Source organism: Anas platyrhynchos, chromosome 4, assembly GCF_047663525.1.
Source record: "Anas platyrhynchos isolate ZD024472 breed Pekin duck chromosome 4, IASCAAS_PekinDuck_T2T, whole genome shotgun sequence".
Classification (NCBI taxonomy): Eukaryota; Metazoa; Chordata; class Aves; order Anseriformes; family Anatidae; genus Anas; species Anas platyrhynchos.
The window spans coordinates 23,305,699-23,316,542 of record NC_092590.1 but is presented as its reverse complement, the minus strand read 5'-3'; the positions used below and the strand labels follow the sequence as shown (position 1 = coordinate 23,316,542).

The 10,844-nt window shown below is 35.4% G+C and overlaps 1 protein-coding gene across 7 annotated transcripts in view; it reads left to right on the top strand.

Annotated features, from left to right (window-relative positions):
• Window positions 1-10,844, top strand: part of CFAP96 (cilia and flagella associated protein 96) — a 90,714-nt gene that overhangs the window by 359 nt on the left and 79,511 nt on the right. For all 7 annotated transcript variants that reach the window (XR_011808976.1, XR_011808975.1, XR_011808974.1 and 4 more), the window contains exons 2-8: window positions 963-1,150; window positions 2,269-2,488; window positions 5,015-5,152; window positions 5,240-5,315; window positions 6,368-6,547; window positions 8,676-8,848; window positions 10,668-10,716. Coding sequence is in view for 3 of the 7 variants with exons in the window: in XM_005008990.5 (XP_005009047.3) it covers window positions 1,054-1,150; window positions 2,269-2,488; window positions 5,015-5,152; window positions 5,240-5,315; window positions 6,368-6,547; window positions 8,676-8,848; window positions 10,668-10,716 (933 nt within the window). In the remaining 4 variants the exon portion in view is untranslated. The remainder of the gene's footprint in view (window positions 1-962; window positions 1,151-2,268; window positions 2,489-5,014; window positions 5,153-5,239; window positions 5,316-6,367; window positions 6,548-8,675; window positions 8,849-10,667; window positions 10,717-10,844) is intronic.

Sequence of the window (10,844 nt, the reverse complement as noted above, 5' to 3'; positions counted from 1 at the left end):
CTTGTCCCCATGGTTAATGCCAGTATCAGACTTGATCTACGTTGTGTTTAATCCCTATTCCATCCTAATGGTTTAACTTCCTTCAGGCTGTACACCTGAGCTATTTGTTTAATATCATGCCTATCACGGATCTTTTCCCATCAATTCTTACATTTCATGATTTTCCAGGAGCAGCTTTCCTAACTGGTTAAATAATTTCGTCTATCTTATCTTATTTCTGCTCCTGGTGAACCGAGCACACGTTGTTAGCTTCCACCTCGAGGCAGGCCTCGCTCGGCCTCGTCACGGTTGCCGTTTCTGCCAGCCAGAGCCCTCGTCATCCTCGTGCCTGGCCTGGGCTCTGCTGAGGCCCCCAGCTCCTCAGACCTGTGGGCTTGGCACCTGCCTTCCTGCTGCCAGGCCCGGATGAGGGCGGTGGTGAGGAAAAATGAACGTTTGCTATAAATCATTGCACAGAAATCAAGAAGAAAGTGCAGATATTCACCATGACCAGGCCTTGGACTGCAGCTAGAGGGCTTCCAAAATTCTACCGATGTGTTTCATCTCAGACTTGTCCATATGATATCCTGATGTATCTTTAATTAAAAGTGCCTGAAAACCATAGCTAGAGATGACCCACACGGTGAAGGAAGCTGCTTGGCATGTTTCACTGCTAGCTATTAATACCACAAAACCTCTGATCTTAGCGCTTGGAAGATAACAGTTATAAACTGTGTATATTCAGTAACAGTTGTATTAAAGAGGCATTTGGATTTCTCTCATTGCTTCTGTTTCAAGTTTGTTTAACAAAGGAAATATAATAGTCTCTAAATCCATGCAGTCTGTTGGTCCTTTAAGCAATAAAACTTTCAATCACATTGTAGATGACTTTCTTCAGATTACATTTATTGCTAATATTTTTAGCCAAAGCTTATTGCATTTTACTTTTTTTTTTTTTTTTTTTTTTTTTTTTTTTTTTACAGGTGTTGACTGCTTATAGACTTTTGCAGTAGCACAAATAAACAGGGATACTTCTACCTTTTCAGTGCAGTACACTGTCACACAGATCCAGCCATGCCTGCGGAAGGAAAAAGTGATCTGGAGAGGATTGGCCTCTTCAGTGAAATGGGTTATGTTACCATTGGAGATAAATATGTATCACAGTATATGCGTAAGTGTATTTAATTTTAATCAGCATAGAGCAATAGAGATCCCCTCCAGTGTCTAACTACTTTCAGAATTGCTGTTTTTTTTTTTCTCTCTCTCTTTCTTTCTTTCTTTTTTTTTTTTTTATTAGAAGCAACTGCTTTTTCATACATATTCTTTGCTTAGGTCAGAAAGGCTTGATATGTTGGAATATGTAGCAAAGAAAGGAAAAATCGAGTAAAACTGAAAAATATGTATGCATAATAATAAAAAAAAATAAAAATAATGTTTATTTAGCATTGTTTTATTGAACATTTCTTTTAAATATTATTTTCATGCAAGTTACAAGTATTTTCATGGTCGTACATAAAGCAACAGTGTTTTTTATGTGCTCTTACAGCAGGTCTTCTGTTATTTACAATTACATTGTCATTATTTTTAATTTAGTTGTAATTTAAAGTTTGTTTATTTAGTTATTTATTTATTCTGTTCTGGTCTCACTCATGAGTGTGAGGCTCCCCATCCTGTCTTTTTTGGGAAGCATCCTCCTTTCATTTTTCAATGTGAATACACACTGAAAAAGATAATCGTTGAACTCATTAAGGTGACAGAGGTTGCTGCTTTGAAATGATAACACAAAATAATCCTCACTTTTCAGTTCAGGTGTTTCTGCTGTGATGTTCTGTCAGTGAGTGTGTCTGCCAGAACCCTGGCTGGCTCAGCAGCTCATCACTTCTACCACACAGAGCTGCTGGGGATTCAAAACCCAACAGGAGGCTCTAAAGCTGGGTCCTGGTCTGTAATTGGAGGGAGAGAGATGCACCCCTGATGTATTACTTGTAGTATATAAATTGCATCAGCTCTAGCTCCAAATTTTAGTCTGCAGTAACTGACCTCCCTCAGCTGCCTGTAAAGCAAGAGTAGGTGCTGGAAAAGTAAAGGTGGGTGCTGTGAATACCTTTCAGACACCATGTGTATTATATGGTATAAATCATACAATATGCATGTATGATATATGAACGAAATGCTCGGTAGTACATTCTTTCTGCCACCCACCCACCCAGATCCAAGCCTTATTTTCTAATGTAGTCTAAGGGAAGCACTGACATCGAATGGTTATTTACAGTGCTTACTTTTTTAAAGGCCCTTTTAATGAAGCTGCAAGCAAGAACAGACAAATGTTACCTGGGGGTTCCAAAACATTGTCAGCTCTTCAAGAAGGTTATTTTGAGCCTCAGTTTGTAAGGATTTTCGATGGTGAAGCCTACTCAAACCCTGTTCAGATAAGGAGACGGTATAGATTGGCAGAAGCAAAGAAAAATTTGGGCAAAGCTTTCCTGCCCAGTAATGGAGACAAATTGCCGTAAGTATTATGAAAATATATTAAATTGACCTTTTTTCTGTTCTGTACACTGAAGATAGTTTTCATAGGTGATTTCTTATAAAACCTGTAATGGGAATAAAATATTGTTGTTTTATACAATGTGGTGTTAGTCAGTACTGAACTTATGAGCAGCAGCCCATAACTGGAGATGACTGAAGGCTGGACACAGGTAGGGATAAGGACTTGATGCTTGCTCTTAACCACTGTTTCATGTATCTGTCTAATGCTATGTACAATTTTCTTACTTTTTAGCTTCTCATTTTTAATGAAAATTAAGATGAATATGGGAAAAGGGTCTGGATAACTAACAAATTAATATTTCATTTTAATTTAGCATGAAATCTGTTGGAACTTTTCAGATACAGTATTTTCTCCCATTTCTGAGCCTCCCAAAATATAGATAGCATGTATATTGCAAAAACAGCAGGAAAAGGGGCTGTTAACAGTTTGAATTCATATGCATTACCTTTTTGCAAGAAGAAAATGCCAATTAGCCTATGGGATGATCAGAAGATGCTATAGAGTTGAGGAGTATATGCAGAATAATATTCAAATAAATACACCTTTCCTATTTGCACAACATTAATTGCATGACAAAATGATATCAGTGCAATTGGTTTCCTATAACTACTATGATTAACATGTAAAAAAAACAGAGTATAGTGACTTGTTTATGACTGTACAATCTTGTGTTCTTGTTGCTGCAATGAGAGACAGGATTCAGCTCATGTACAGGGCCTAGTTCTTACAGTCCCGTGGTTATATTTAGTCATATCTTTCTACAGCTTTCTCTTTGGAAAGTTTAGAGAGTAACCTCTTGTCTATTCTGTATAACTATTTTGAGATGCAAGGATTAGGCATGTTCTGTCATATGTTACAGGAACATTTTGGCTGTTAACAGGATCGAAAGACCTGGTGTGTTGGCTTTCTGTCGGATACACACGTGCTATTTCTGGTGACAGAAAATATGCAAGCGCTGTGTTCAAAACTTTCTTTCTACTTCAACTTTACTTTTATAGCAAGCAAACAATTTATTGGAGTTTAACTGTTAGAAACACCTAGGCACTAATTTCAAATCTGTGTCAGTCTAGAGTCCTGTTCACGTGCTTTCTGGGTTCAGTCTTGCTCTTCTCCACTAAGTTGCTTACAACAAACACCTGCCAGCATTCCCTCCTCCATCAAAGTGCACAAATGCACTTATTTGATGTGTGTTTAGTGGCTCATGTTCTTTTTTGGGTTGTAAGACCTTTGAGTTCTTCTAGAAATAACTTTAGGACAGGTTCTTTATCCTCTCCTGAATTTGTACTGGCACAGTAGTACAAAGCAGAGGCTGGGAAGGTAACCACCATCTTCTCTTTTAATGGGATCCTCAGGCAAGTAATGTAGAGATTGTACCTTTCTTGTATCTGAAACTGACTCATATTTCACCTAAGGAACTAGAACAGAACTGTATCTGTTGCTGTTCTTGATGTTGTTATTCTTGGCTGCCTCAATAACAACAATTTTTGTAAATCTTTTCCTTACATGTTTATCGTTGGCTTCAAATGCAGAGGTTGCAGCGATAAGATGTGACTGAAGCCTAGGCCTTTATTTTCTTCCTGTTTCCTTTCTTTATTATTTTGTCACTGGCATATAAAAAGCCTGCTTGCAAAAAAAAAAAAGACGTTTAAAGAACATGAAGCAAAGCACTTATAAGCTGGGAAATGCCAAGATAAAGGAAGTTGTCTGTGCATTGTCAGTTTGCCCATTTTCCCCTGTATTTGGGTTTATGAAGCCCAAAAGTAAAGGGAGGGTAATGAACAGGCAATGGTTAGTGTTCTGTGCAAAGATGGCAAATGTTACCTTGGCATCCCAATCCTGTCAGTATTCATTAATGGCTTGTTTAAATAGAAACTCTTTAAATAGGACACTTCACTTTTTCCCCGCAATAATTACAGACAGCCCAGCCAAAGCAGATTACCCGAGCTGTCTGGAGTAATTGACAAATCCCATCCAGTAGTCACTGTTTATATTTTTCTGTTCAGTTTTGGATGACAGAGGCAGGGGGTTCTTTGTTTGGGGTTGTTCTGTGACCAGTGTAGCTGCAGCTTAGCGGACCAAATTGCCATTCAGCTATTTCATCAGTTTGTCATACATTTATCAGCAAATACTGATTTTTCAGGTTGGTCATGACAACCAGTCTGTGAATTCCTGCAGCTTTCTAGGCAGAGGTGTTTCTCCTAAATGAGTTGTGCCTCCTTTTACTTCCCTTCTGTGACAAGGCAGAAAGATAACTAATATTTAGCATGTCCAAACTTCATCTCTGCTGACACCTTGTTCTTTTCTGTCTGACCATACATAGAATTCCTGTAATTGTAGTTACTTGCACAGTGGATCTGGCCTGTTTTTATGTTTAACTCTGGAGATATTACTTGTTTGGGTTTTCTACACATTTTGGCACACTAGATATGGAAAGCCTGAAATATTTGCAAAGGTCTAATTAATGTATTAATTTGTTATTTTTAGATGTGGAAAGGGCACCTATTATGGAACTATAGGAGGTCCATTTACATACTTCAGTGCACAACTGAAAGCCAGAGAAAGATACATTCCTCCTGGAAAGAATTTTTATACTAATCCAGGAAAAAAAGGAACCGGATATGGGTAACTTCACTTCCTACTTTTTGCAGAGTAATTTATTAAATCTGTCATGAGTTTTGAACATCTGACTAATTCATTCTCTTTTTACAGTTATGCAAATCTTACCATAGGAGAACAATATCCACATGAAGCAGATGGGTATGAATTAGAAAAATTAATTGCAAAGGTAAAAAAAAAAAAAAAAAGTCTTTATTATGTATTAGTCATTTTTATTTATTAGAATTTACATTAACTTTTGTTCTCTATGATGTTTTCTTAGCTTGAAGTTACAATGTTTATTTACAAGGTGGAGGAAGGAAAACAAATTAATCACCATACTGTAAAAACAAAGATTTAGTTTTAGTTGCTTCATTATTTTTTCATGACAAATGGGAATATCCCACACAAGTTCTACAATTCAAGATTTGACCTTAATTTTTTTTTTTTTATGTGTGAAGGCATTAAGCAGCAGTAATGACCAATATTCATATAGTAAGAACAGTCATAATTCTGTCATTGTCAGAAATGGAACCTTATTATTCTAGAAACTTTATAAAAACTAAACCAAACCAAACCCTGTTCCTTTTTATCATGTAAGTTCATAAATCTAAGACAGCTCCTAAATTTCCTTGCATTGATTTTAGTTTTCCTATGTATTTTCATTACGTATAGTGAAAAATTTTAGCAGAAGTACGTTTTTTTGGCCTAGGGTAAGAACAAGATTAGAAAAAACAATTCAGTTACCCACAGTTGAGACAAATTCAGAGTCAAACCTGTATTATCTTAAAGTACAATTTGGGAAGTTGACATCTCCCATGATACAAAATTGCTGATTCATAGAGAAGCTCAATGTAGTAAGGTGCGGATTCTGGGAAATGTAGTGGTGACTGTTCACAACTGTGAGCTGCTATGCAGCTGGGACGCATGCAAGCAGAATTTTCAATATGAATATATGCATGTATGCCCAAAATACAGGTATAACAGTACTGTTAGACATGTCTTGAATAGTGCTTTTCCTGACATTTTTCTACTACACTTTTGTAGTGATTGGTGCGCTTTCTGGTCAGTGTCTCTGCATGCTCCATCATACATGGTGTGTATTTAAGTACCTTGATCAAATGAGAGAAGACAGAGTGAACATTCTCCTTCTGAATTTAAATGCTTTCAATTTTTCGGTTTGGAGAATAAAATAGAGTAAGAAAGATCAATATTCTTGATTCCAAAGTATTTGTTTTACAGAAAGCACGAGAGGAACACAAGCGTTTGGTTAAAGGAGGGCCTTTCAAGATCAATCTGTATCCCCAGGACTATTTTGATGTGAATCCTTATTTTAATGACAAACCTTTGCCACCTGTGAAGAAACCACCTCCAGAGAAGCCAATTGCACCGCCTTTTATACCAAGTTCTCCTGCTAAAAAGGTTAGTTTACCTTACAGTTACTGGAAACAAAGGATGAATATTCAGATATTTCTGGTTAAAAGCTTTGCATGTAGTACATAAGAGAGAAACCAATGTTTCTTTTTGCTATTACTTTCTTACTGTTAAAAATACAAAAGATACTATTCAGTTTATTTTTGCTTTCAATTTGCAAGGTAATGAAATCTTGTTTGACCCAATACTACCTGATAACCTGTTTCAAAAAACCTAAAAAGCCTTTTTTATTTTAGAAATCTGAATTGTGCTGTTAACATACCTTTAAATGACTACATATGCCATGAAAAACATCCAAAGCAGAAGGTTATGTAATAAATAACAGTAAGAATGGGTTACTGTAGCAAAATGAAATGTTCTTCTATTTTGGACTCTGTCAGTCACTCATACAATTTTTGAACCTGTTGATTACTACCAGCCTATATAATTATCTTTTATATAAATATCTTCTATATTTATATATCTTTATATATACACCTTTTTATATATATATATACATATATATACATACATACATACATATATATATACATATAAGGTAATTACTGGAAGTGTCATGGGAATGGATAGCTAGAAGGTGCAGAAAATCTCAGGTTAGGGCTGCTGCCCAGGGAAGGTCTGCAGGACTTAACTTAGGCTGAAGGAGATAACTCAGGAGTTAGCAGCAGCAGAAGATACAGATTTGGAAGCAGCTTTTTAAAAAAATTTATTTTATTTTTTTTAGAATTTTCTAATTCTACAGTAGTTAGGAGAAAAGGAGGAGATGGATGGGAATAAATGCATGTGGAAGGGCTCAGAGGACATAAGGAGTGAGGCTTGGGGTTAATGTTGAGGAACATAGATCATTTGTTCCAGGTGTTATTTCTTAAAATCCAAATGGCTGTTTTTTCATTCCATAAAGCATTCCATCTTGGTAGTTTTGTGAGATGAGATACTAAGTTCATGTCATTCACTTCAGGCTAAATCTTAATTCCAGTTTGAAATGGGTTTAAGATATAGATGCATAAATCTGTTTCTCTTAGATGACTCCAGATACTTAATACAGTAACACCCCTTAATCAGTCCCCTTTATATTCTTTGTTTTGGAGTTTCATTGTCAGTCATTTAATACTGTGTTCTGCTAAGTATCATTTCACAATTATTCCGTCCTTCACCCTTGACTTATTTGACTGATACCGATTCATCTGAGAAAGGTGATGATAGCAGTGAAAATGTAACTATTTAGAAAGAGATAGCAAGAATACACACACATGAGAAATTATGTTGGGTGTTCATCCTCACAGATGAAGCAGCTCAGATCCTTCAGTAGGGCAGAGCGTTCTGAGAAGTCAGCTGCTAGACAGTCAGCATTTCTTCTGGCTGACAATGCCAGGGATCCTGCTCCTGGCTCTCTGTGCTCCTCACTGTATATGTTGTCCCCAGATACTTAAATTATGTGCACAGTGTCCCTCTTTGCTATGCAAATCCTTATAGGAAAAATTGCTTTAGTGTTTAGATTGAATCATTTAATGTTGCACTTTTATGGGATGCAGCCTCAACAGATGGTATGTTTTAACTGTACTTGTGGATTGCGAAGAGTTAATAAGGCCCCTGCATGCTTTTTAACTAAAATTTCCCACTGTTGTAGTATTAGTGGACATAATATTACAGGAAAAGCCAATGCTGTATTCAGTCCAATCAAGCATATGGATAATAATGCCAAAATCTTACCTGTGTGGAATGATCTCTACACCTGCACCAGACATTGAGGTGTGCTAATGAACTAAAAGTGGCATAAGAATTCTCTCCCTATTTTTATTTTTTCCACAACATAACTCATTTTATGAGTTATAATTTTACTTTTTCCATCACACTTTTATAATCCTGCCCTCAAAATCCAGACTTACAAAGGACATTTTAAACTGTGAAGTCATCTAAATAATTACTAATATTTTCCTTAAAGTTTCCAACGCAAGCTTAGGCAACATTTGGTTTCTGTTTTTTATATAATATGATGCAGTCTGCTATTCAGTATTCTTACTTGCTTTTGCATGAGAAACATTTTAATTAACATAATTGTTTTGTAGATTGGCACTTTGAAGGTTTTTTTTCTTTTTTTTTTTTTTTTTCTTTTCAGTCAGGGGGCATGAAAGGAGGCACGTTTGATCCTTATCCAAGCCATTCTGCTGATCCTTATGTAATTAAAAAATCTATGGCTGTACCAACCAGTAAAGAACGAAAGATTTTCTATCCTCCTCCTGGACCAAGAAGCAGACCTGTTACAAGCATAATAACTTTAAATGTCACAAGGTAAGCCACTTTAATTTGTGTTTCATATATGCCGTCTACCAAAATTCATTAGCACAACTGTTTATTACAGTCTAAATTAAATAAATAACTGAAGGAATTAATTACTGACAAAAGGATAAGAAATGTGTAAAGAACCTGGCTTTCAAAATTTATTCCTACACTTTTGTAAATTCAGGTTACTGTAAAAGACTATACATATCCTAGAGATCTTCAAAATCATGATGTACAGTTATCACTTAAAAAAAAATGTATTTTTTTCCTGACGTAATAAATGCAAAAAGACAGGAATGCTCCTATTAAAAACAAAATCTGCTTTTGTTTTCCCTTGTTTATGGAATAAAATTGGCTCCCTCTGCTGGCAAAAGTAATGCTATTTAATTTAAGCCCATGAAGCTCTGGAAACGATGGCACTCAGTTTAGATTCCTGACTATAAACATGTCTCTGTGTAATGTTAGAAGAGACATTATAGTACTATGGATAGGTATATAATCATATTCTTTGTTTTTACTTTTTATCATGCTAAGGTATAACCTTTAAATAAATTTATTTTCTGTGTTTGGCTTTACTGTAATTCAAGCAGATAATCACAGCCGTGTTCTTTATTCAGAGAAACCACTTTCAAATGCAGATTTCTAAGGTTGCATGTACAGCAGCTAAACATAGATACCGATGTGCTTTTTGTTTTTTGCATGCTTCATGAACAACATGAAATATTTTAGAAATGTTTGCTTAAAATTTTTAAAACTGTCTTAGAGGCATCTGTTTCACATTTGTGATTTTTTTTTTTTAAATATCATATGTGAAGTCTAAGAAATACTGCTCTTTTATCTACCCATTACTATTCTATTTAGTTTATTTCACCATGTATCTGAATTTGCATAAACACTTCTTAAGTTGCAGGAATATTTTGAAATTTATATTTATGCTCATAAGGCAAAACCAGAAGCTACATTATTACTACTCCACATTACTTCTTATACTAATGGAAACTAAGAAATAATTGAAAGTAACTTTGTATACCTAAAAGCCTGTTAGCTACCAACTCTGATATAAGAAAGCACAGCCTTCCATATGCCCGCTGGTGTTTTTAAACTAGTGAAAGAGAAAAAGAATGGAATACTGGCCTGAGGAACCTTATCAGTGTATTGTTTGAATTGTTGTTTCATCAACAGAATAAAAATTCATGTTCCCAAATGAGATGTTTTTATTGGAAAAAACGAGCTGCATGTGAAGTAGGTTTTGAAATGGAAAGGGAGTGGCTGATTGTGAAGTATCACCATGTGCTCAGGGATATGAATATGATGGAATCATTAAAAGTGTTTGTAAAGAGACACAAAACACACAGTTCCAACAGAAATTCCACAGAGAGAAATTAAAACTACTATTTCAAATTCTCTGCTACTATTTCTCTCCTCACAATTTTAAAGACAGTATTTATTTTTGCTTCATTATTCCTAGGTTTAGTGGAACGAGAGTTGTGAACAGCATATATTATAAGTATGAAGCTTATAGCTCATACAGTTAAGAAATTTGGTAAGACGTTTTTCAAATCATCTGCTTACCCACTGAATTACAGTTTTTATATACTTTCCAGTGCAAAGCTAATTTTCTGATATTTTTACCATAATCCTGCAATTGGATTTGAGATTCTTGCTCTCACACAGAGCTCTGTTGATACCAGTTAGACTCCACAAGGATTAAAGTTAAATCTAATTATAGGGAAGGGTGTAACAGTTTTTAATTTCTACAAAAATTCTCCTATTTTGTACAGTGATACTCTACCAAAAGCTAATATTTCACTCTTAATTTACATTCCAGATCAATAAATGCAAATAACTACAAGACTGCACACCTGACATCTGACTAGGTAAACATGATGAAACGAAGGTTATACTTTTTAGATTGTCAGCTCTTAACAGTATGCTTGCTAATAGGCATTCAAAGCAAATAAAAATGGGAAAAGTGGAATTTGAGTATATATGGCAATACAATCTT